The sequence below is a fragment of the Chiloscyllium plagiosum genome, unplaced genomic scaffold (assembly GCF_037043375.1).
Source record: "Chiloscyllium plagiosum isolate Xiang-an unplaced genomic scaffold, Cpla_swu_hap1 HiC_scaffold_5, whole genome shotgun sequence".
NCBI classification, from domain to species: Eukaryota; Metazoa; Chordata; class Chondrichthyes; order Orectolobiformes; family Hemiscylliidae; genus Chiloscyllium; species Chiloscyllium plagiosum.
The window spans coordinates 109,838,094-109,864,859 of record NW_028270143.1 but is presented as its reverse complement, the minus strand read 5'-3'; the positions used below and the strand labels follow the sequence as shown (position 1 = coordinate 109,864,859).

General features: G+C 41.1%; 1 protein-coding gene across 1 annotated transcript in view; it reads left to right on the top strand.

The window, feature by feature from the left end:
• The window catches only part of rnf32 (ring finger protein 32), a 59,285-nt gene extending 36,516 nt beyond the window's left edge, over nucleotides 1-22,769 (top strand). Inside the window, exons 8-9 of the mRNA XM_043690713.2 lie at nucleotides 19,369-19,536; nucleotides 22,524-22,769. Coding sequence (XP_043546648.2) covers nucleotides 19,369-19,536; nucleotides 22,524-22,769 — 414 coding nt within the window. The remainder of the gene's footprint in view (nucleotides 1-19,368; nucleotides 19,537-22,523) is intronic.
• The last annotated feature ends 3,997 nt before the right edge of the window (nucleotides 22,770-26,766 follow it).

The window sequence follows — 26,766 nt, the reverse complement described above, 5'->3', positions numbered from 1 at the left end:
ACTACCTCTCTACCTACACCTGTAATATCCTCGGATGCATTCCATCAGATCCAGGGGACGTATAGGCCTTTGGCCCCTTTGGATGCCCTACAACTTTTTCTCCAGAGATTTTTTTTTGCCTTTCCCCTATTTGCCCCTTGAATATTTAGTAATTTTAGAATGCTGTTGGTATCTTCTACTAGAAGACTGATGCAAAGTAATTATTTAAGTCCTCCACGATTTCCTGGTTTCTCTTTATTTCCCCAGCCTCATTCTCAAAGGGGCCTATGTTCAATTTGGCTTCTCTCTTCTTTTTTATATACTTAAAGAGGTTATAGAGTCAGAGTTCTACAACACAGAGACAGGCCCTTCAGCCCAAACTGGTCCATGCCAACCAACATGTCCATCCACGCTCACCCCATTTCCCTGCACTTGGCCCATATCCTTCTAATCCCTTACTATCCATGTATTTGTCCAAATGCCTTTTAAATATTGTTAATGTACCCACTTCAACAACTTCTGCTGGCAGCTCATTCCATCTGCGTACCACGCTCTGTGTAAAACCATTGCCCCCACTCCCCAGGTTCCCTTTTATTCTTTCCCCTCTATTCATAAACTAATGCCCTCTAGTCCTCGATTCCCCACCACTTGGAAGAAGACTGAGTGCATTCACCCTATTCTTGCCTCTCAATCTTATACACTTCTATAAGAGCCCCCTCAGTCTCCTGTGCTCTAAAGAAAAAAAGTCCTAGCTTGACCAACCTCTCCCAATAACTCAGAACATTCAGTCCATGCAATTGTACTTGGAATTTTTTTTCTGCTCTCTTGCCAGTTTAATAACATCTTACTTGTAACAAGGTGACCAAAACTGAACACAATATTCCAAGTATGGCCTCATCAATATCCTGTATAATTGCAACATAACTTCTCAACGTCTATACCCAGTGCCCTGGCTGATGGAGGCCAGTGTGCCAAAAGCCTCCTTCACTGCCCTGTCTACCTGTCACTTCACTTTCAGAGAACTGTGCACCTGAACTACAAGATCCCTCTGTTTCACTACACTCCTTAAGATTATTAATGTTTGTCCTGATATTACTTCAAGTTTACCTTCAAGTTTCTCCCACTTAATTCTTTTTTGGTCATAGAATATAGAACATAGAAAAATACAGCACAGAACAGGCCCTTAGACCCATGATGTTGTTCCGAGACTCAATCCTAATGTAAAATATAGTAATTTAACCTACGCACCTGTCAACTCTCTGCTATCCACGTGCATGTCCAGCAGTCATTTAAATGTCTCCAATGACTTGGCTTCAACCATCTCAGCTGACAACACATTCCATGCATTCACAACTCTCTGCATAAAGAACCTACCTCTGATGTCTCCTTTATACCGTCCTCCTAAAATCTTCAAACTATGACTTCTCGTCCCAGTCAATCCTGCCCTGGGGAAAAGTCTCTGACTATTGACTCTATCTATTCCTCTCATTATTTTGTACACCTCGATCAGGTCTCCTCTCTTCCTCCTTCTCTCCAGAGAGAAAAGTCTGAGCTTATTCAACCTTTCTTCATAAGCAATCCCTTCAGTCCAGCCAGCATCCTGGTAAACATTCTTTGCACCCTCTCCAAAGCCTCTGTATCTTTCCTATATCTTTTGTTGGTTTTTAAAACTTGCCTAATCATCTTGTGTACCATGAATCTTTGCCAAATTTTTCCTTCAATTTGAAATTATCCATAATGTCCTTGGTTAACATTATTGGTTTATCCACTTCTGAGCACCGAGTTCATTACTGGATCATATCTTTGCTTACACATTGATTTTCCTGCTCCTCGGATGCTGCCTGACCTGCTGTGCTTTTCCAGCACCACTCTAATCTTGACACTAAACTCCAGCATCTGCAGTACCCACTGTCACCTCTTTGCTTAGAGTCATGACATGTTTTCTTAAATGTCTGCCATTTTTCCTCACCTGTCTTTGCTTCTTAAGTTCTATCCTCGTCCACATCAGCCAATGCAGCCCTCATCTCTATGTAATTACCAGTATTTAAGTTTCACACAGTTGCTTCTAACTCAGGTTTCTCATTCTCAAACTGAATGCTAAGACTTTATGGCCTCTTACACTGCAATCATTTATTAAACCTGCTTTATTGCATATTATTGGATCCAAAATAACCTGATCTCTGTTTGGATGTACAATATATTGATTTAGGAAACTGTCCTGAATACACTCCTTGAGTTCTTTCTTATTTGTTAGCTCGATCTTCCCAATCCACGTGAAGAGTAGAGTCAGTCATGATTGATGTACTACTGTTTACATGCCCTAATTTCCTCAGAGTTATTGTCCATCCTGCAGAATAGCTACTGTTACAGGGGCTGAAGACTACACCCACCAGAGTTTCCTTCCCCTCATTATTTACAATAACAAGTTTCAGGAAAGCTTCCAGTGGATTAGAATGTAACATGCTTCTTCAAAATGAGAGAGAGACGAAATAAAGGTAAAGATAGATGAGTTAGCTTTGCATCAGTTAGTAGAAACGTTTTAGGGCTGTTTATGAAGGATTTGATGGCAGTGCATTTATAAATGCATAACGTAATCAAGGAGAGTCAGCATGGCTTCATAAAGGGGACATCATGCCGACAAAAGTTGTTTGAGCAGAATAGATAAAGGGGAAACCAGTAGATATTATACATTTAGATTACCAAAATGTGTTCAATTAGGTACCGCAGGTAAGGCATGAGGGTCATAGATAAGATGAATAGTAAGGTCGTAGGGAGTGTTGCTGAACAGAGGGACCTTGGAGTGCAGGTTCATAGCTCCTTGAAAGTAGAGTCACAGGTAGATAGGATAGTGAAGAAGGAGTTTGGTATGCCTTCATTTATTGGTCAGAGTATTGAGTACAGGAGTTGGGAGGTCATGTTGCAGCTGTACAGGAGATTGGTTAGGCCACTGTCGAATATTGCGTGCAATTCTGGTCTCCTTCCTGTCAGAAAGATGTTGTGAAACTTGAAAGGGTTCAGAAAAGATTTACAAGGATTTTTGCCAGGGTTGGAAGATTTGAGCTATAGGGAGAGGCTGAACAGGCTGGGGCTGTTTTCCCTGGAGTATCGGAGACTGAGGGGTGACCTTATTGAGGTTTATACAGTCATGAGGGGCATGGATAGGGTAAATAGACAAGGTTTTTTCCCTGGTATGGGGAGTCCAGAACTAGAGGACATAGGTTTAGGGTGAGAGGGGAAAAATATAATAGAGACCTAAGGGGCAACTTTTTCAATCAGAGGGTGGTGTGTGTGTGGAATGGGCTGCCAGAGGAAGTGGTGGAGGCTAGTACGATTGCAACATTTAAAAGGCATCCGGATAGGTATATGAATAGGAAGGGTTTGGACGGATATGGGCTGGGTGCTAGCAGGTGGGACTAGAAGGGATTGGGATATCTGGTCGGCAAGGATGTGTTGGACTGAAGGGTCTGTTTCTGTGTTGTACATCTCTATGACTCTCTGACTCTTAGGTCTTTCTATCCGAGGTTGGAGAACCCAAAACCAGAGGGCATAGGTTTAAGGTGAGAGGGGAAAGATTTTAAAAGGACCTGAAGGGCAACATTTTCACTCAGAATGTAGTGTGTGGAAGGTAGTAAGCTGCCAAAGGAGGTGGTGGAGGCTGGTACAATTACAACATTTAAAAGGCATCTGGATCGGGATACAAATAGGAAGGGTTTAGAGGGATATGAGCCAAATACTGGAAAATTGGACCAGCTTAATGTAGAATATCTGGTCAGTATAACGGACATGGACCAAAGGGTCTGTTTCCTTAGATATGACTCTCTCTAAGGAAAGACATGCAGGCATTGGACGCAGTCCAGAGAGAGTTCACTGGTTTGATTCTGGGTGTGGAGAGATTTTCTCATGAGTAGATTGGGCCTGTACTCATCAGGATTTATAGGGCGGCGCGGTGGCTTAGTGGTTGGCACTGCTGCCTCATTGCGCCAGGGACCCAGGTTTGATTCCAGCCTCGGGTGACTGTCTATGTGGAGTCTGCACATTCTCCCTGTGTCTGCGTGGGTTTCCTCTGGGTGCTCTGGTTTCCTCCCACAATCCCAAAATGTGCAGGTCAGGTGAATTAGCCATTCTAAATTGCCCATAGTATTAGGTGCTTTAGTCAGGGGTATATATAGGGTAGAGGAATGGGTCTGGGTGGGTTACTCTTCAGAGGGTCGGTGTGGACTTGTTGGGCCAAAGGGCCTGTTTCCATACTGTAGGGAATCTAATCTTATAGAAGTGAGAGGTGACCTTAGTGAAACATATAGGCTTCCTCGATGGTTGGACAGAGTAGATTCTGAGAGAGTATTCCCCTTGTGGGAGAGTCTAGCACCAGAGGGCATAATCTAAGAATAAGTTTTGCCCATTTAAGACAGAGATGAGGAGGAATCCTTTTCTAGCAGAAGCTGGTTAATCTTTATTTCAGCGGGTTGTCGAGGCTGGATCATTAAGTATATTCCCAGCTCGGGAAGAAGGGTTATGGGAATAACACAAGAAAGTGGAGTTGAGGATTATCAGACCAACCATGAACTATTGAATGGTGAGCAACTCGATGGATCAAATGGCAAACTGTTGCTCCTACATTTTATGGTTTTATAATAAACCAATGTCTCCAACATCCAGTTGCCCAACAAAGGTGCAGATTGATTCTTTAGACCAATGCGTCTGATTTGATTAGAAAAGATCAAATGTTATTGGTGATCGTGGCAGAAAGCAGACCATGCTGGCTTTTAAACACAGGTTAACCTGAATAGGTTAACTGTGGACAACTTTACAAGTTCTGATGGTGATACAGTAGTTCCCATTAATCCATTTCAGTTTCTTAATAATTTAGATCAAAGCAGCTCTAAAGGTCACCGAAACTGTGTTATACCAATACCATATAGAAGAATGTTTAGACAAGGGAGACACACTCCTTGGAATGTGGTGTGTTTCATGGCACAGTTCTTTCATCTTTATCTATAAATGTTCTTACAAATGTCATGTAATTGAAGTATGACCATTTATTGCAGCAATTAAATCTATTCAAATGCATCATATTATCAGCAACTTTGCTGGTTGTATAGATGGTTTTTTTAAAAGGTGGTAAGTGAAGTCATTTGTGAAACAATTTGCTCAGCTTCATTTATTTCCTACAAAAGGGAAGCAACCTTGTTTCATGATTTGAACAATTTTAATTTAAATCTCACCAAACAATATAATGGTTTTGAGGTTTGCTTAGTCGGGCAGCTTCCTTTATCACACACAGATGGCAAACAATCTGTTACTAACTTGAAGGAGTTTTGAAACAGTGCGACCGGGAAGATATTAAACCAGTCAAGTCTTATCTTCATTGATATGCTGTAAATTCCTTGCTTTCAGTTTAGTTTTGAGGCTGACCATAAGTCAACACATTAGTAACCAATTTGCTTGCATTTAACTGAAAATTTCTTAAGATTGACAAAGTCCACCGGCTTGCATTTGTTTGGATTTTAACTCCACAGGTATTGTACAGTCACCGTACTACTGCTCGAATTGACTGTGGTTTCCCCCTTGTCCCATTTGAAATGGCATTTGGCATTGTATTTCTTTCTGTTTTGACACAATGGAGAGATTTTATAATTCAAAGTACTGCCTGAAAACCAAATAGATTAAAAAAAACAGTATGAATGTCAGAAATCTGAAATAAAAACAAAACTTTAGAAATTATCAGATAAGGGTTAGTATCTAAAGTCAAGCTATTTTTTCTCTTGTGCAACATTCTGGGATTTCACTGGCAGTGCTGCAACATCCTGAGTCCTTCACTGTTAACAAAACCCTCACCACACACTGTAGTCATCAACAAACCAATGGCTGCTTACTACATCCCCATAACCCTCATAATTGCTGCTAAACTCTGCAAGACAAACACGAAGGGCAACCTGTGCAGCAATTCCATATTCAGAGTTTGCTGTTATTTCATTGCAGGCTGAAAGGTTGGACATGTGGCAGTTACAATCAGTGGTGAAAAGGGAAATCTGGGCCTATGAATGTTTGTGTCAGTGGGAAAGGAGATAAATCTCTTACATTTGAATCAATTATCTTTATACATATGGGCAGCAAACATTGCACTGCTCTGTAAATAAGATGTAGGCTTAACAATCACAATGTCCCAACCTGTACTTCCAAAACTTGCACTTCCCAAGCACTGATGATGCCTCAAGGTTGCAAGGTTATCACAGGTGTCCTTATTACAGAAGACAAAGTTCTATTTTGACAAGGATGAAGAAGGTAGCCAGACAAGTTGGTAAAGTTGTTTTAAAGACAGGAGACAATATTATAAATAAGAGCACAGGAGAGGATTTTAAATTCCACCCACTTTCTTACTAGCTCACGATTACCTTTTCCTGAGCAATTAAGAACAGATAATAAATGCTACTGTAACCAGCAGTGCCATCATCCCATTAGTAAATGATAAAACAAATTGAACTACAGTATACAAATGCAAAAAAAAACTTTTGCGCTGGCAAGACATACTGAATGTTTGTAAATGACTGATTAGTGCCCAATTTGCTACAAGATTTTGGGTGTTCAAATTTGGGTACCGCGGTGTAAGAACATTATCAAAGCCTTTAAGAGTGTGTAGAAGAGGTGTACATGAGAATTAATAGGATATATGGCGTAGGACTCCAGAACACTCCCAGGCTATTTGTTGAACATTTTGCTTAAGCCTTAGAATGCTTCAACCTTACAAAAAATCTGAAAACAAGTGGGATCTGTCAAAAACCTTTGGAAGTTTTATTTTGCAATGTTTCTATCGCTTACTCAATGACATGTTTCCCACAGAGCAGCATACATCAAAGGAAGAATTGGCTGGATGGACAATTCAGCCTGCTGCGCCATTCAATAATTGACTTGGATGAGGAACTGGAAGGGTGGGTTAGTAAGTTTGCCGATGACACAAAGGTTGGTGGAGTTGTGGATTGTGTGGACGGCTGTTGTAGGTTGCAACCAGACATTGACAGGATGCAAAACTGGGCTGCAGATGGAGTTCAACCTGGAAAAGTGTGAAGTCATTCACTTTGGAAGGTTGAATATGAATGCAGAATACAGGGCTAAAGGTAGGTTTCTTGGAGGTGTGGAGGAACAGAGGAACAGGTGTAAGGTCCATGTTCATAGATCCCTCAAAGTTTCCATCCAAGTTGCCAAGAAGACGTATGGTGTGTTGCCTTTCATTAGCCAGAGATTGTGATAAAGAGCCGCGAGGTTATGCTTCAGCTCTGTAGAGTCCTGGTTAGACCACACTTAGAATATTGCATTCAGTTCTGTTCGCCTCAATATAGGAAAGATGTGGAAGCTTTAGAGGGGGTGCAGAGGAGATTTACCAGGATACTGCTTGGACTGGAGGGTGTGCCTTATGAAGAAGGGTTGAGGGAGCTAAGGCTTTACTTATTGGAGTGAAGAAGGATAAGAGGTGACTAAATAGAGGTGTACAAGGTGTTGAGAGGCATGGATAGAGTGGATAGCCAGAGATGTTTTCCCAGGGCAGAAATGTCATAGAGTCATAGTTAGAGAGATACACAGCACTGAAACAGACTCTTCAGTCCAACTCATCTATGCTGACCAGATATCCGAAACCAATCTAGTCCCACTTGCCAGCATTTGGTCCATATCCCTTTAAACCCTTCCTATTCATATACACATCCAGATGCCTTTTAAATGTTACAATTGTATCAGTATCCACCACTTCCTCTGGCAGCTCATTCCATACACGCATCACCCTCAGCATGAAAATTGCCCCATAGGTTCCTTTTATATCTTTTCTCTCTCACCCTAAACCTATGCCTTCTAATTCTGGACTCCCCCATCCCAGTGAAAAGATCTTGTCGATTTATCCTATCCATGCCCCTCATGATTTTATAAACCTCTGTAAGGTCACCCCTTAGCCTCCGAAACTCCAGGGAAAACAGCCCCAGCCATTCAGCCTCTCCCTATAGCTCAAATCCTACAACCCTGGCAACATCCTTGTAAAACTCTTCTGAACCCTTTCACAACACCCTTCTGATAGGGAAGAGACCAGAATTACATGCAATATTTCAAAAGTGGCCTAGCCAATGTCCTGCACAACCACAAAATGACTTCCCATCTCCTATACTCAATACTCTGACCAAGAAAGGAAAGCATACCAAACATTTTCATCACTATCCTATCTACCTGTGACTCTACTTTTAAGGAGCTATGAACCTGCACTCCAAGGTCCTTTTGTTCAGCAACACTCCCCAGGACCTTACCATTAAATGTGTAAGTCCTGCTCTGATTTGCTTTTCCAAAATGCAGCACCTCGCATTTATCTAAATTAATCTCTGTCTGCCACACCTCAGCCCATTGGCCCATCTGGGAAGATCCCATTATACTCGAAGTAACCTTCTTCGCTGTCCACTCCGCTGTCAATTTTGGTGTCACCTGCAAACTTTATAACTATACCTCCCACGTTCATATCCAAATCATTTATATAAATGACAAAAAGTAGTGGACCAAGCACCATTCCTTGTTGCACTGGTCACAGGCCTCCAGTCTGAAAAGCAACCCTCCACCACCACCCTCTGACTTATACCTTTGAAGGGTTCTATATCAAAATGGCTTGCTAACCAGTGTCCCATGTGGAACCTTGTTGAACATCTTACTGAAGACCATATAAATCACATCCACCTCTCTGCCCTCATCAATTGTCTTTGTTACTTCAAAAAATGGAATCAATTTCATGAGACATGATTTCCCATGCACAAAGCAATGCTGACTAATCCTAATCAGTCCTTGCCTTTCCAAAAACATGTAAATCCTGTCCCTCAGGATTCCCTCCAGCAACTTGCCCAATACCAATGTCAGGCTCACCGGTCTATAGTTCCCTAGCTTGTCCTTACCACCCTTCTTAAACAGTGGCACCACGTTTGCCAACCTCCAGTCTTCTGGCACCTCACCTGTGACTATCAATGTTTCAAATATCTCAACAAGAGGCCCAGCAATCACTTCTCTTGCTTCCCACAGAGTTCTAGGGTACACTTAATCAGGTCCTGGGGATTTATTCACTTTTGTGCGTTTCAAGACATCCAGCAGCTCCTCCTCTGTAATATGGACATTTTCAACATGTACCATCTATTTCCCTAAATTCTATAAATTCTATGTCTTTTTCCACAGTAAACACTTATGCAAAATACTCGTTTAGTATCTCCCCCATCTCCTGTAATCCCACACAAACACTGCCTTGCTGATCTTTGAGGAGTCCAATTTTCTCCCTTGTTATCCATTTGTCCTTACTATATTTATAAAAACCCTTTGGATTCTCTTTAACCCTATTTGCCAAAGCTATCTCATGTCCCCTTTTTGCCCTCCTGATTTCCCTCTTAACTATACTCCAACTGCCTTTATACTCTTCTAAGGGTTCGCTTGATCTCTCCTGTCTGTACCTGACATTTGCTTCCTTCTTTTTCTTAGCCAAACCCTCAATTTCTCTCATCATTCAGCATTCCCCACAATTACCAGCCTTTCTTTTCATCTTGACAGGAAGATAATGTCTCTGGACTCTCATAATCTTATTTCTGAAGGCTTCCCATTTTCCAGCCATCCCTTTACCTGTGAACATTTGCCTCCAATTAGCTTTTGAAAGTTCTTGCCTCATACCACCAAAATTGGCCTTTCTCCAATTTAGAACTTCAACTTTTAGATCTGGTCTATCCTTTTCCATCACTATTTTATAACTAATAGAATTATGGTCGCTGGCCCCAAAGTGCTCCCTCACTGACACCTCAGTCACCTGCCCTGCCTTATTTCCCAAGAGTAGGTCAAGTTTTGTACCTTTTTTCATAGGAACATCAACATACTGAATCAGAACATTTTCTTGTACACACTTAACAAATTCCTCTCCATCTAAATCCTTAACACTATGGCAGTTCCAGTTTGTGTTTGGAAAGTTAAAATCCCCTATCATAACCACCCTATTATTTTTACAGATAACTGAGATCTCCTTACAAATTTGTTTTTCAATTTCCTGCTGACTGTTAGGGGATCTATACTACAATCCCAATAAGGTGATCATCCCTTTCTTATTTCTCAGTTACACCCAGATAACTTCCCTGGATGTATTCCCAGGAATATCCTCTCTAAGTACAACAATAATGCTATTCCTTATCAAAAACACCCATCCCCCTCCTCTCTTGCCCCCCTTTCTATCCTTCCCATAGCATTTGTATCCTGGAACATTAAGCTGCCAGGCCTGTCCGTCCCTGAGCCACTTTTCTGTAATTGCTACGATATCCCATGTTCCTAACCATGCCCTGAGTTCATCTGCCTTCCCTGTTAGGCCTCTTGCATTGAAATAAATGCCTGAAGAAGGGCTTATGCCCGAAACGTCAATTCTCCTGCTCCTTGGATGCTGCCTGACCTGCTGCGCTTTTCCAGCACCACATTTTTCAGCTCTGATCTCCAGCATCTGCAGTCTTCACTTTCTCCTAGTTGAAATAACTGCAGTTTAATTTATCAGTCCTACCTTGTTCTCTGCTTTGTTCCTTCCTGCCCTGACTGTTTGATTCGTTTCTTTTCCCAACCATACCAGTCTCAGATTGATCTCTTTCCTCAGTATCTCCCTGAGTTCCACTCCACCTCTTTACTAGTTTAAATCCTCCTCAGCAGCTCTAGCAAATTTCGCTGCCAGTATATTGGACCCCTTCCAATTCAGGTGCAATCCGTCCTTCTTGTATAGGTCACTTCTACCCCAGACGAGATTCCAATGATCCAAAAATGTGCACCCTTCTCCCCTGCACCAGCTCCTCACCCATACTTTCATCTGCTCTATCCTCCTATTCCTACCCTCACTTGTTGTTTATCACGAGGGGGCATAATTTTAAGTTGATTGGAGGAAGGTTTGGGGGAGATGTCAGGGGTTGGTTCTTTACACAGAGGGGGTGGGTGCATGGAATGCACTGTCAGCAGTGGTAGTAGACAGGCAGGAGGGGTGTAACCCTTCACCCAAAATGCTGACTTCTGCACTACCGGATGCTGCCTGGCTTGCTGTGTTCTTCCAGCCTCTCGCCTGTCTACTTTGGATTCCAGTATCTGCAGTTTTTTGTCTCTAACCAAGCAATGGTAATAGAGTCAGATACATTAGGGACATTTAAGCAAATCTTGGATAGGTACATGGAAACTAGTAGAAAGTGAGGACTGCAGATGCTGGAGATCAGAGCTGAAAATGTGTTGCTGGAAAAGCGCAGCAGGTCAGGCAGCATCCAAGGAGCAGGAGAATCGACGTTTCGGGCATGAGCCATTCCTGAAGAAGGGCTCATGCCCGAAACATGGAAACTAGTACAATGCAGGGTATGTAGGTTAGTCTGATCTTAAAATAGGATAAGAGGCTGGCACAACATCGACAGCTGTTGTGCTATACTGTTCTATGTTCAATGTCTGAACTGCTATATTACCTCTACATTCCCACCCTATCAACGGTATTCTACAGCCAGCTGAGTACAGGAATCTGCATCACAGGATGTCCTAAACTCAGATGCAAAGATATTCCGCAAAGCAATCTCAGAGCCAGGGTTCTGAAGTATTATTATATTGGACTTGAAACATCAATTTTGCATCTCTCTCCATTGATGCTGTTAGTCCTGCTGAGTTCCTCCAAAACAGTCACCTCTACTGTAATATTTGTAATTACAAGTAACGTGAGATAACACGAAATATGTGGTGATCAGCTGATCTCCTGGAAACTTATCCATCAAAGCAATTGGAGAATCCATCAGCAGCATAGCACAGAAATGGGCCATTCATCATAACCAGTCTGTGGGGACATTTATACTTCACTCAAGCTTCTTCTTATCTGGACAGTCTAGAACTAGAGATCATAATTTCAAAGTAGAGGATTAGCTATTTAAGACCAAGATGAGGAGAAATGTCTTTACTTCGAGGTTTGTGAAGCATTGGAGTTCTTTAATCCAGAGAGCTGTGGCTGCTCAGCAAATAACAACACGTAAGCCGAGACTGAAGGAACTCGGGCATTTAGGAAATCAAAGGATATTGGGATAGGATGGTAACGTCGAGGTGATGATAGAGGCAGTTCAGGTATGATGTGATTGAATGGAACTGCAGACCCAAAAGCTTATACAGACTTTTTCTGCTCATATTTCCTGCACGAAACATATCCTTCAGTAAATGTTGCAAACATTGCAAAATTAAACTTTCAAGAGTTTTTAAGAGTTCCTACGATGACGGGGCTTCTGTTGTAAATAATTAAAACAGGTGGACATAGGAAAATTAAACCTATTGTAAATGCCAATAAATTATGCTTTTTATTCAGTTAAATGTTTTTGTCATAAGTCTGGATAAATAATGAAGGTTATGGGTGAGGTGGCAGGATTATGTCAGTTGAAGAATAATAAGAATAATAATATTAAAAAAACAAGCAATTGCATGCTGGAAAGAGAAAGCATTCCCAATTCCACCAGTTGCATTTTCTGCATTCCTAATAGACAGGGAAGCAGCCCTATCTAAAAATAATTTACAAATAATAAAAAAAATCCAATCATTTGTACTTGGAATGCTGTAAGTAAAACAACAAATAATGCTCCTTCATATCATTTTGTGTATTCAGTCACTGAAAATCAGTGACACTGATGATATATTTGGCATTAGATGTCAATGTCCACTTTATTATAAAACACATCCCCTGATTCACTTTGAGCAATGTTGTTGGGAGATCCACTACTATGGATAGTTACAACTTGTTCAGTATTTGTTCTTAAAAAAAAAAGCAGCACTTAAACCAGTTGGCAGCACAGTGACTCAGTGGTTAGCACTGCTGCCTCACAGTGCCAGGGACCCGGGTTCGATTCCGGCCTTGGGCAACTGTCTGCGTGGAGTTTGCACATTCTCCCTGTGTCTGTGTGGGGGTGTTCTGGCTTCCTCCCACAGTCCAAAGATGTGTGGGTCAGGTGAATTGGCCATGCTCAATTGCCCATAGTGATAGGTGAATGGGTCTGGATGGGTTACTCTTTGGAGTGTCGGTATGGACTTGTTGGGCCGAAGGGCCTGTTTCTGCGTTGTAGGGAATCTAACCATGAGGTACATATGAAGATTTGTTTTCTGGTGTGCTGGTGACTTAAAATGAGGCTGAGTCATGTTCAACACAACTTGAGTATTGCAGTCACACCCACAGGTGAGTTTCCATTTTAAAGTGAGATTATCATTAATCTATAACAGATATATCCAAATAATTGATTTATTAATTTGGAATCTTGTAAAACTCAGAAATAGACTTACTAAAAATATAGTAATGTTCTCCTTCCAAGAACAACAAAAGCTAGTTCTCTTTAAATGCACTTCTTACTTCTATCAATAGAATTTGATCTTGTTCTGCAGGATATGCAACTTAGTCATCGCAGCTAAAAACAAATTTGGATTTAAATGTTATTAACTTCAAACTAGGAGATGAATAGGTGTTTTAGAAGTGAGAACATAGGGGCAAAGTTATGTTCTTTAACCGCTGGCAATGGCTTGGTTGAGAATTAAATAATCTATGCACATATTTCTCAAAGAAGAATTTGCTTTTTTACTTTGAGTGTTAGCTCAGTGTGCAGCTTAATGAAATGAAGGGGACTAATAGCTTCAGGATGAGCATGCTTAATGAGTACTGACATTGTACAGTCTTGGCACAGCTTCAGCTCACTGCAGTGAGTCAAAAGGTAAATTAGCTGACAGTGTTGTGGCTAAGGAGCTGGCACATGACCAGTCTGATTGGGAAAACTGGATCTGTAAGACAGTGCAGAATCAAGTATCAGTTTAAATTTGCTTAAAGTCAGCTTTGAGCACTGTCTCATTATTGTTGGTTTAGGTCTCCTGACTGTTTTTATTCTACACCAAGCTAGTACTCATTCTCAAAGTCTTCAGTTTGCTTCTTTGTTTCAGAAACATTAATGCAGGTTTACAGCTCTTGAAAACACACAATTACAATTTGGTTGGGGTGGCCATATTAAGAAAAACCTATATAATTCTTCATATGTCAGGCCCAGCCCTATTTTGCAGACCCTTGCAGCAATGACACTTGGCATGCAATACTAGAATCTGTAACAATACTCTGCATTTCATCATTTTGGAAGCTGCCGGAGTTTTTTAAATTCACTTGTGGAATGTGGGTGTTGCTGGCTGGGCCAGCATTTATTGCCTGTCCCTAGTTGCCCTTGAGAAGGTGGTGGTGAGTTGCCTTCTTGAACTGCTGCAATCCACGTTCTGAAGGTACCCCCATAATGCTATTAGAAAGTGAAATCCAGGGTTTTGACCCAGCAATAGTGAAGGAATGGCAATCAGTTTCCAAGTCAGGATGGTGAGTGGTTTGGAGGGGAACTTGCAGGTTGTTGTGTTCCTGTGCAGCTGTTGCCCTAGTCCTTCAATGTGGAAGTTTGGAAGGTGCTGTCTAAGGATCTTTGATTTTTTTTATATTTATTCATTCGCAGAATGTGGACATCACAGGCCAGATCATTAATAATTGTAAGTTGAGAGTCAACCATCTTGCTGTGGGTACGGAGTCACACGTAGGCCAGACAGGGTAAGGCTAACAGATTTCCTTCCCTGAAGGAACATGAGTGAATCAGATGGGTTTTTCCAGCAGTTGGCAGTGATTTCATGGTCATCATGAAATCCCACATTTTCTTATTGAATTCAAATTCCAATATCTGCCATGTTTTGTGATCATTGGTGGAGGATTGTTTTTCGGACTGGAGTCCTGTGATCAGTAGTGTCCCAAAGGGATCGGTGCTGGGTCCACTTTTGTTTGTTATTTATATAAACGATTTGGGTAAGAATATAGAAGGCATGATTAGTAAGTTTGTGGATGACACCAAAATTGGTGGCATAGTGTTCAGTGGAGAAAGTTATCTAAAATTACAAAGAGATCTTGATCAATTAGGACAATGAGTTAAAGAGTGGCAAATAGAATTTAATTTGGATAAATGCAAGGTATTGCATTTTGGTAAAACAAACAAGGGCAGGACTTGTACAATTAAAAGTAAGACCTTGGGTAGCGTTAGAACAGAGAGGCCTAGGGGTTCAAGTTCATAATTTTTTGAAGTTTGCGTCACATTTAGATAGGGCAGTTAGGAGGATGTTTGGCATTCTTGCCTTTATTGTGGAGACATTTGAATAAAGGGATTGGGATGTTACGATGAGATTATACAAGACATTGGTGAGGCCTCTTCTGGAGGACTGTGACCAGTTCTGGTTGCCCTGCTATAGGAAGAAGATTATTAAGCTGGAGAGGTTTCAAAAGAGATTTACCAGGATGTTGCTGGGAATGGATGGTTTGGGTTATAAGGAGAGGCTGGAAACGCTAAGATTTCTTTCACTGGAGCATAGGAGGTTGAGCGGTGACCTTATAGAGGTTTATAAAATCATGAGGGGTGTAGAAAAAGCAAAAGACAGGTAGCTTTTCTCAAGGGTGGGGATTTCCAGACTAGGGGGCATATTTGTAACCTGAGAGGAGAAATATTTAATAAAGATTAGATTAGATTACGTTACATTACAGTGTGGAAACAGGCCCGTCGGCCCAACAAGTCCACACCGACCCGCCAAAGCGCAACCCACCCATAACCCTACATTTACCCCTTACCTAACACTACGGGCAATTTAGCATGGCCAATTCACCTGACCTGCACATCTTTAGACTGTGGGAGGAAACCCACACAGACACGGGGAGAACGTGCAAACTCCACACAGTCAGTTGCCTGAGGCGGGAATTGAACCCGGGTCTCTGGTGCTGTGAGGCAGCAGTGCTAACCACTAAAGACATGAGGGGCAATTTTTTTTATACAGAGTGCAGTTCGTGGGTGGAATGAACTTTCACTGGTGGATGGGGTTACAGTTACAACATTTAAAAAATATTTGGCTAAATACATAAATAGGAGAGGTTTAGAGGGATATGGGCCAGGAGCAGGCAGGTGCGACTAGTTTAGTTTGGGAATATGGTCGGCATGGACTGGTTGGACTGAATGGTCTATTCCATGCTGTATGACTCTGAACATTCACGAGTGTTTTATTAGTGTATTAGTGAAAAGAGAATAACCAGGGAAAAGATAATGCTAATTTGGGATCAAAGTGACAATTTAAGTGTGAACCTGTTCTTGTAGCCACTGTATATATGTGACAAGTCCAGTTGAGTTTCTGGTTAATGTTAACCTCCAGGATGTTGATAGTGGGAGATTCAGCGGTAACACTGTTGAATGTCAATAGACAGTGGTGAGATTGTCTCTTACTGGAGATGGTTATGGTCTGACATTTGTATGGCCCAAATGTTACTTGCCACATAATAGATTAACTCTATTTTTCTCTCTACAGATGCTGTCAGCCCTGTTGAGATTCTCTCGTACCTTTTGTTTTTATTTCAGATTTCCAGCATCCGCAGTCCTTTGTCTGTACTATACCATCTAAATGTATTCAGAAACTTAACTGGCCATTGAGTCAGGTCCCGAGACAACAGAAATCCCACACCAGATGCTGCCAGCCAATCTAGATCCAGGACTAATAGGCATATTACGGCAGTAAAGAGTCACCCGTCTTACTCAGAGGCGAGGACAATTTCATATCTCAGAGAATAATAAATTTGTGGAATTCTTTACCACTGGGGGCTGAGAGGTTGGGTCATTAAGTATTTTTAAGCCAGAGGAAGACTGATCTTTAATCTGTAAATGAAACAAGCATTAGAGGGAAAAGGCAGCAAAGTAAAATTGAGAGTTATCAGACCAGCCACGATCTCACTGAATGGCAGAGCAGACTCGACTGGCTGAATGGCATTCTTGTGCTCCTGAGTTTGATAGATGTTTTGTATATTATAGCCATATCCCGCCTTACCACCTTCTATTATTTATTTACAATAAACCCAGGTAACTCTGCCCTGCACCCCTCTAGAATTGTACCCTTGACTGGAGGTGGTCAATACATGCCATTTGCCATTAATCGAACCGAGTCTGAATGCTGATCTGGTCTTGCTGTACATGAACATAAACTGCTTCTGAGGAATCATGAATGTGATCATCCGTGAACATCTCTGCCTTTGACCTTATAATGGAGAGATGGTCATTGATGCAGCAGCTGAATATGGTTGGGCCCTAAAAAGTTCCTTCAGTGAAGTTGTGGAGCTGAGATGTTCAACATCCAACAACCACAGCCAGCTTCCTTCATGCTGTGTACATCTCTAACTTGCAGGGAACTTTCCCCCTAATTCCAATGGACTCCAATTTTGCAAGGGTGCCTTGTTTACACATTTGGTCAAATGCTGCATGAACATTAAGGACAGTCACTCTTGTCTCCTTTTTTTTACTTCAGCTCACTTGTCCACTTTTGGACCAAGGCTGCAATGATGTCAGAAAGTCAAGCAGCTGAACGGAATATAAGCTTCACTGTCCTGCCTTATAGCTTTCTTTTAATGCCATATGTTTCAATTAATTATTTTCAGATCTTGGCATGTTTAGTTTAGGGTGCATTTTAAAACCAAAAGTAGAAAGTTTTGATCAGATTAATACAGAATTTGGGATTTAATTTTAATAGTTAGAAAGTTATGCACGGATACAATGACCTTGCTCTAAACTTCAGATTTTTGCTTGTCACACCAAGTTCTGCACAGGATGCCTTAGATCAGTGTAAATTCTCCTGTGTATCTTCTCCTTCCAGTTTTTTGCTGTTGTATTGAGAAGGTATAATGTGCAAAGCGAAAAGCCTGTTTCAAGTCATGTAAGATTTCATTTGGAATTAGATTAAATATAGGGGAAGCTAAAGTGATAATAAATGGGATGTTTTTTTCTGCAGATTTTGGTTTTGGCAATAGATTAAACAGAATTTTTTTAAAAATCTGGAAGTTCCAAAATCTAGCTAACCACACGCCTTTGAGTTCAGTTTCCATTTGATGTCAACCACCTTTGTAAATCCTAAAAGTGATCACGTGTGCTTGCCTTCCGCTGTTCCATTTAATATGTAGATGATAACACAATGATGGAAAATAACATCCCTTACAAATTGTCACTTGACACATTTTGTAGTCTACATGGGTTACAGGTTGGGTGGAGGAGGAGAAGCTGAATTGAGGAACTATTTATGTAATGGAAATTTTGGCTATATTCCTGATTAGTGAAGCCAATCATTTTGGATGGTTGTTAGTTACAAATAATGAACATGTTATTCAGATTTTCAATCTACTAAAAGCCTGCTGCTGAACCACAAACTATAACCCAGCACTATAAAATATTCCCAAAAGGATTGGAAACAATTATATCTTACATTGAATGGTTTTACTGAACTGTATTTGCCTATATAATAACAGGCACCAGACTTCAAAGTAAATGAATTGTATGTAAAACACTGAGATATTTGAGGAATATATTAAGACATTAAGTACATGCATCTCTAAGTTTTTACATTTATTTCTGTAATAATTCAGTGTACCTTGAAATTAATTTATCTTGCATCTGTATCGAGCATTTAATTAAAAATGCAAACGTTCTGCATAGGCAGGAGCTTGAGGCAAGGGCAAGGGACTTATTTAAGAAATAGCTAAATGCTAGGAAGACATGTGGGTTTGTGTTTTTGTTTCAGATCACCAGTGTCCACATTATTTTAGTTTATTTTATATGAGAGTTTGTGTTTCAGGTGAAGAGCATTCCACTATGATAAAATTTATCCTGATGACTGGCACTAGAACCGTTAATATCCTTTGCAACAAGCATTAATATTACTTGTAGTGTCAGCTATTTGCAGTTGGTATCTTTGCTTCTGAGCCTCTATATTTAAGCCCCATTCCAGAACATGAGTACAAAAATCAAGGCTGATACTCCAATGCAGGACTGTGGAATTGTCTTTCAAACTGAAAATTAAACTGAGGCCACATCAGCCTCCTGCAGTAGATGTTAAATAAGATCCCACACAGTAAAGAAGAGCAGGGTTGTTATCTCTGGTATGCTGGCCTATATTCATCCCTCAGTCAACTTCATGAAAAACACTATCTGGCCATTTCCACATTGCTTTTTGTAGGGGGTCATTGCACACGTTCCTTCAATGCTACAGAATGACTCTATTTTAAGTAGTACTTATTTGGCTGTAAAAGAGTTTCCAACATCATTGACTGTGAAAAACACTATATAAGTGAAAGTCCTTTTTCTAATTTTCTATAGTAATACTTTAATAGTTGAGAGTCTGAAATAGTGCAGGAACTTGCACAGGACACATACACAGGCTGTAACATGCTTTGTAGAAAGTTAGCCATTATTGATTATTTTTAATTAATTTAAATTGAGAAACCACAGTTGAGCTTGTGAACTATCCATTTCTATTTGTTAAACTACTAACCAACAAAGCTTTGTGTTTCCACAGCTACAAGAGATTAATGACAGGTTGGTGAGGTCATGCGATGTGGATATTGAGAAACTCTTTTCTGAAATTGATCAGTCAGTAGCTACAAACAGGAGAGTTCTGCAGCAATTGGAGAGGCGACATGTTCACCTTATATCGGAAGAAGAGTGGGAGCAAATACAACTAAAGGTTATTAATAAGTCTCATTTCCAATCAGATTAGGCTGCAGCTTAATAATTTGAGAGTACATCTCCAGCAATTCAATGTAAAATTATATTTTAATATTGTCCACACCCGAAGGCACAAAGGGTGTTGCATGGGCAAAAATCAGAGGGAAAAAATAGACAGCCATGGTGCTAGGTTTTAACTGTCAGGTGTTTTGTGAGAATCCTGACATTGTACAAAGTAACAAATGTACATACATCCAGAGCGATGAGAATGTCAAGTCACTGGGCTGACTATTTCTCTGCATAGGTTCGACTGTCTTCTGATGAAAGGCCCCAGACCCGAAATGTTAATTCTTGGGTCTCTTTGCGGTCAGACCTGCTAATTACTCCCTGCATTTTCCGCCTTTATTCCAGACTTGCAGAATCCACAATATTCTGCTTTTAAGTAATTTGTTGATTTATTCCTAAATGGACTTGCTGCTAAATGCATCCCAGAGTCAATGAAGAAAAATGCTGAATTGCTTCATTTTCTTTCTCATCACACTAAGGCACTAATATTGAGTTAATCGATCTCTGGTTAGACCCCAGCCGGCTGGAATATTGTGCCCAATTCCATACCATAGGAAGGATATCAAGGTTGCAAGAGGCCACAGGAGAATCACTGGAATGGTACCAGGGATCCTGACAACAGCAAATTGGACTACTACCTGAAAAGAAAAAATATGCATAAATCTCATGGATAAATCACAAAAAGCTAGCATATAAATATAGTGCATAATAGAGAAGGCAAATAGATTGGTTGTCTTTAATCAAATAGAATAATAAAACATGGGAAATCTTGTTAAAACTATCCAAGGTTCTAGTCCACCTAGAGTAGCGTGAATAGTATTGTTCTTCTAATCCAAGGAAGGATAAAATGAAATAGCAACAGGAGTAGGCCATTCGGCCCTTGAGCCTGCTCCATCATTCAATTGGAACATGGCTGATCCAACATCCTTCACATCCACTTTCCTTGTCTTTCCCCATAACCCTATGGATCAATGATCTATCTCAGTCTTAAATATATGCAAGAACTCTGCTCTACAGCTCTCTGTGGCAGGGAATTCAAAGACAATCAATTCACTGAGAGAAGAAATTCCACCTCATCTCAGACTTAGATTGCTACCACTTTAATTCTGAGACTATGCCCTCTAGTCCTAGACTCTCCCATGACGGGTAACATTCTCTCAGTATTTGCCCAGATAAGGCCCATAAGAATCCTATATGTTTCAAATTAGATCACCTCTCATTCTTTAAACTTCAGTAAATCTCAACCTGTTTAGCCTTTGATCTTAAGACAATCCCTCCATGCCAGGGATCGTCCTAGTGAATCTACTCTGAACTGTCTCCAATGAAATGATATTTTACCTTAAATAAGGGGACAAAAACTGCTCACATTACACCAGATATGATCTCACTAGCACCTTGTACAGTTGTAGTAAGATATTCCCACTCTTATACTCCAACCCTCTTAAAATAAGGGCTAACTTCCATTAGCTTCCTTATTACCTATGTGCTTGCTTCCTGTATTTCACAAATACAAATACAAAAACAAGTACCCCAAGGCCCTTTATGCTGCAGCTCTTTGCAGCTTTTCGCTATTTAAATAATTCTCCTTTCTTTTGTTTTAGCTTCCAAATTGAACAACTTCTCATTTTCCCACATTATACTCCATTTTCCAACTTGCACACTTACTTAACCTATCAATCTGCCTCTGTAATCTGTTTATATCCCTCTCACAACTGCATTTCCACTTATTTTAGTGCCATCTGCAAATTTGACTACAGTGGATTCACTTCCTTCCTCGGAGTCATTAATATATATTGTAAACAGTTGTGGTCCCAGCAGTGAAACTTATGGAACTATATACTGACATTGTAGACAATCCAGAGAAGGTTCACTTGATCTGGGCATGGAGGGATTTTCCTAAAAAGGAACGGTTGAGTAAGTTGGCTCTGTACTCATTGGAATTTAGAAAAACAGAGGTAGCCTTACTGAAACGTGTCAGATTTTTAGGGGGCTTGACAGAGTAGACACTGAGAGGTTGTTTCCCTTTGGAGCAGAGGCTGGGACCAGAGGGCATAATCTCAGAATAAGGGGTTGCCCAGTGAGGATACAGATGAAGAGGAATTTCTTCTCTTAGAGGGTACTGAATCTGTGAAATTCTTTACCACATGGGGTGATAGAGGTTGGGACATTAAGTACATTCAAGGCTGAGATCAACGGATTTTTAATCAGTAACGGAATTAAGCATTATAGGGAAAAGGCAGGAAAACAAAATTGAGGATTATCAGATCGTCCATAAAGTTCTTAAATAGCAGAGCAGATTTTGAGAGTCATACTTCTGATCCTACATCCTATGGTCAAATGCAACATACAGAGGACTCCACAGATAGAAAGGTATAGAAATTCTTCATAAGAGCCACATGCCTTTTTTTTTTACTACACTTACTGCCTGTGTTTCAAATGTCTAAACCCTGTTTAAGAAACTATAGGAGGAGCTAGGTATGGAAGAATGCAGGAGCATCAGGCTGAAGGGGGCGGTCTAGCAGGTGGGTGAGAAGTTTTGTTACAATGGGTAGTAGTTAAATGCAGAGTGGTAGTGAGGTCAGGTTCGGAGGAGTCAGGGAGCAGTTGGAAGGTGGGGGTGAGAGTCAGGAGGTCAGTGGGCAGTCAGTGGACCAGAGGAGTTGTCATATTGGGTTGTTTATTTACTCATGGATTAGTTAGGAATTATCTGTCTACCATTCCTGGGTCCCTATCCAGATAAGTCAGTCAGAAGCCTGCAGTATTTTAGCTTATATTCAAAGCAGTGTCTAATTTTTACGCACAGGCTATTTTAAAAACACAAACCCTGCTACTCAAATATTGACCAAACAGATTTGATTGGAAATGTTCCCCTTGTTGTGTTGTCCTAATCTTCACATTTTGCTGTCTTGTTAAAACGTACGTTCATTTAACTTTCCTCAGGCAATCCTCAGGGAGGTATTCGATTGTCCAATTTGTATCACTCCACTGGATCATTTTAGAAGCACAACATGCCATGAGACTGCTGATCGGAGAGAGAATTGTGGTCCGTCCGTGCGGCAAACAGTGCTGCTGTCCTGCTCTCACACCTTCCACTACACTTGCTTGAAAGCCTTTGAGGATTTTTCTGAGGGAGAAAAGCATATTTGCCCATTATGCAGATCGACCTACGAAAAGAAAATGTTATGAAAAGTAAAATATGAAGCTGTCTTTCCTGCAATTCAAACAAATACTTCCAAAAATACTTTATATTATTTAATATTTGAATAAAAGTCTCTTCACAGTCTGTTTTATCATGTTATATGTGGCAGAATGGTGTTTATGTAGCTCATGTGGATTGTGTGCTAGAGTCAGGAGCCATCTGGTCGAAGATTAGCCCTTATTGCCCAGCAGTCACCCAGTGTTTTACTGTGATGACACATATGTAAATGGTATAATGGACTATCGTAGAATTAAGGCATTACATATCCTCTGACCAAAATATTGGAAATTGATCTGCTTGCTACAAACCCTGCCATCTTGTACAATGCTATGTCTAAAACATGCTGCTCTAAGAAACTCTCATGAAAGCATTCTATAAACTCATCAACTAGACTACTACTGCCAGATTGATAGTACCAGTTTATACATAGACGAAAATCACAGATGATTATTGCTGTCCCTTTGTAATGTGAACCCAGTATTTCTTTTTGTAAACTTAACCCCACATTGTGGTTTCTGTTATGGGGCCAGTAGAAGTTTTTGGTGACATCTTTCACCTGCTATTCATCTCCATCCAACTCAATTCTACAACTGATCATTTGAACCAAAGTAATCTCAATTACTGTACAAGTGCCACCCTTGATTAACAGTGTCAGCCCTCTACTTCTACCTAGTTTCTAATTTTTCTTGACTGCCATGTACCCCACAATTTTCAGGACCCCAATCCTTCTTGTCCTAAAGCCATGTCTCTCTAATAGCTACCAGATCATATTTATTTACTTCAAAGTGCAATATCAATTAATTTATGGCGTAAATGCTAGGCTGTTGAGACAGGGGAATTCCTCTCTGAACACCCAAGATAGGGTCTATTTCTGTGCTGTATAACTCTTTGGTCCAACTCGTCATGCCAACTTGATACTCTAAATTCACATCTAGTCACATTTGCCAGCATTTGTGCCCACAACCCTCTAAATCTTTCCTATTCTTGTACCCATCCAGATGCCTTTTAAATGTTGTAATTGTACCAGCCTCCACCACCTCTTCATTCCATACACACACCACCACTTGTGTGAAAAAGTTGCCCCTTAGGTCCCTTTTAAATCCTGCCCCCTCACCTTAAAGCTATGCCATCTCGTTTTGAACACATAGATATTGCCTCAGCTGTCAGTCCATATCACCCATCAAATTCCCCCCTCCTTTTACAATTGTTTACCCTGCTCTGTGACACCTTTGTTCATTCTTTGTCATACTGTAACCCAGGGTGTGGCATACTACAGTATACATATCTGGGAGAAAATGGCTTGTGCGGAAACCTTGAAGTCCAATATCATCGGTCATTGTTAGGAATGGTAGCATAGTGTGAACATTAAATGCCCTGCCTAATGTTCCAAAGACATGAATTAAAATCCCACCACAAGAACTTGGAAATTTAAACACAATTGGTCAGAATTCCAGAATGAAAAGCTAACCTCAGTAACACTGATCATAAAACTATCATATTTTGTTAAATCCCATCTTGTTCACTGCCTATACATGGTAGTGACTATGGGCAAAGTGCTGGAAAATGGAATTAGAATGGTTAGATGCTTGTTTTTGACTTGCACAGACTCAATGGGCTGAAGGGCCTTTTTCTGTGCAACAGATTAGATTCCTGCAGAGTGGAAACAGGCCATTTGGCCCAACAACTCCACCCTGACTGTCCGAAGAGTAACCCACCCAGACCTACTCCCCACCCTATATTTACCCCTGACTAATGCACCTAACACTATGGGCAATTTAGCATGGCCAATTCACGTAACCTACACATCTTTGGATTGAGAGGGGAAACCGGAGCACGCGGAAGAAACCGATGCAGACACAGCGAGAATGTGCAAACTCCACACAGATAGTCAGAGTCATAGAGATGTACAGCATGGAAACAGACCCTTCGGTCCAACCTGTCCATGCCGACCAGATATCCCAACCCAATCTAGTCCCACCTGCCAGCACCTGGCCCATATCCCTACAAACCCTTCCTATTCATATACCCATCCAGATGCCTTTTAAATGTTGTAATTGCACCATCCTCCATCACTTCCTCTGGCAGCTCATTACATCCACGTACCGCCCTCCGCGTGAAAAAGTTGCCCCTTAGGTCTCTTTTATATCTTTCCCCTCCCACCCTAAACCTATGCCCTCTAGTTCTGGACTCCCCGACCCCAGGGAAAAATCTTTGTCTATTTATCCTATCCATGCCCCTCAATTTTGCAAACCTCTATAAAGTCACCCCTCAGCCTCCAACGCTCCAGGGAAAACAGCCCCAGCCTATTCAACCTCTCCCTGTAGCTCAAATCCTCCAACCCTGGAAACATCATTGCAAATGTTTTCTGAACCCTTTCAAGTTTCACAACATCTTTCCGATCGGAAGGAGGCCAGAATTGCACACAATATTTCAACAGTGGCCTAACCAATGTCCTGTACAGCCACAACATGACCTCCCAACTCCTGTACTCAATACTCTGACCAATAAAGGAAAGCATACCAAACACCTTCTTCACTATCCTATCTACCTGCAACTCCACTTTCAAGGAGCTTTGAACCTGCACTCCAAGGTCTCTTTGTTCAGCAACACTCCCTAGGACCTTACCATTAAGTGTATAAGTCCTGCTAAGGTTTGCTTTCCCAAAATGCAGCACCTCACAAATATCTGAATTAAACTCCATCTTCCACTCCTCAGCCCATTGGCCCATCTGGTCAAGATTCTGTTGTAATCTGAGGTAACCTTCTTCACTGTCCTCTACTCTTCCAATTTTGATGTCATCTGCAAACTTACTAACTATACCTCTTAAGCTCACATCCAAATCATTAATATAAATGACAAAAAGTAGTGGACGCAGCACTGATCCTTGTGGCCCTCCACTGGTCACAGGCCTCTAAATTTGAAAAACAACCCTCCAACACCACCCCCTGTCTTCTACATTTGAGCCTGTTCTATATCCAAATGGCTAGTTCTCCCTGTATTGCATGGTAGACTAATTCAGAAAGTAAAGAGGCATGGGATACAGGGAAACCTGTCCATCTGGATACAGAATTGGCTGGCCAATAGAGATCAGAGGGTGGTGGTCGACGGAAAGTATTCAGCCTGGAGCTTGATGATCAGTGGTGTTCTGCAGGGATCTGTTCTGGGACCTCTGCTCTTTGTGATTTTTATGAATGACTTGGATGAGGAAGTGGAAAGGTGGGTTAGTAAGTTTGCTGATGACACAAAAATTGGCGGAGTTGTGGGTAGTGTGGAGGGCTGTTGTAGTTTGCAACAGGACATTGACAGGACGCAGAACTGGGCTGATAGGTGACAGATGGAGTTCAACCTGGAAAAGTGTGAAGTTCATTTTGGAAGGTCAAATTGAATGCAGAATACATGGTTAGAGGTAGCATTCTTGGCAGTGTGGAGGAACAGAGGGATCTTGGGGTCCATGTCCATAGATCCCTCGAAGTTACCACCCAAGTTGATAGGATTGTTAAGAAGGCATATGGTGTATTGGTTTTCATTAGCAGGAGAATTGAGTTTAAGAGCTGCGAGGTTATGCTGCAGCTCTATAGAGCCCTGGTTAGACCACACTTGGAATATTGTGTTCAGTTCTAGTCGCCTATTTATAGGAAGGATGTGGAAGCTTTAGAGGGGGTGCAGAGGAGATTTACCAGGATGCTGCCTGGACTGGAGTGCTTGTCTTATGAAGGAAGGTTGAGGGAGCTAGGACTTTTCTCATTGCAATGAAGGAGGATGGGAGGTGACTTAATAGAGGTGCACAAGATGTTGAGAGGCATAGATAGAGTGGATAGCCAGAGACTTTTTCCCATGGTGGAAATGTCTATCATGAGGGGACATAATTTTAAAGTGATTAGAGGAAGGTTTAGGGGAGATGTCAGAGGCAGGTTCTTTACACAGAGAGTGGTGGATGTATGGAATGTACTGTCAGCAATGGTAGTAGAGTCAGATACATTAGGG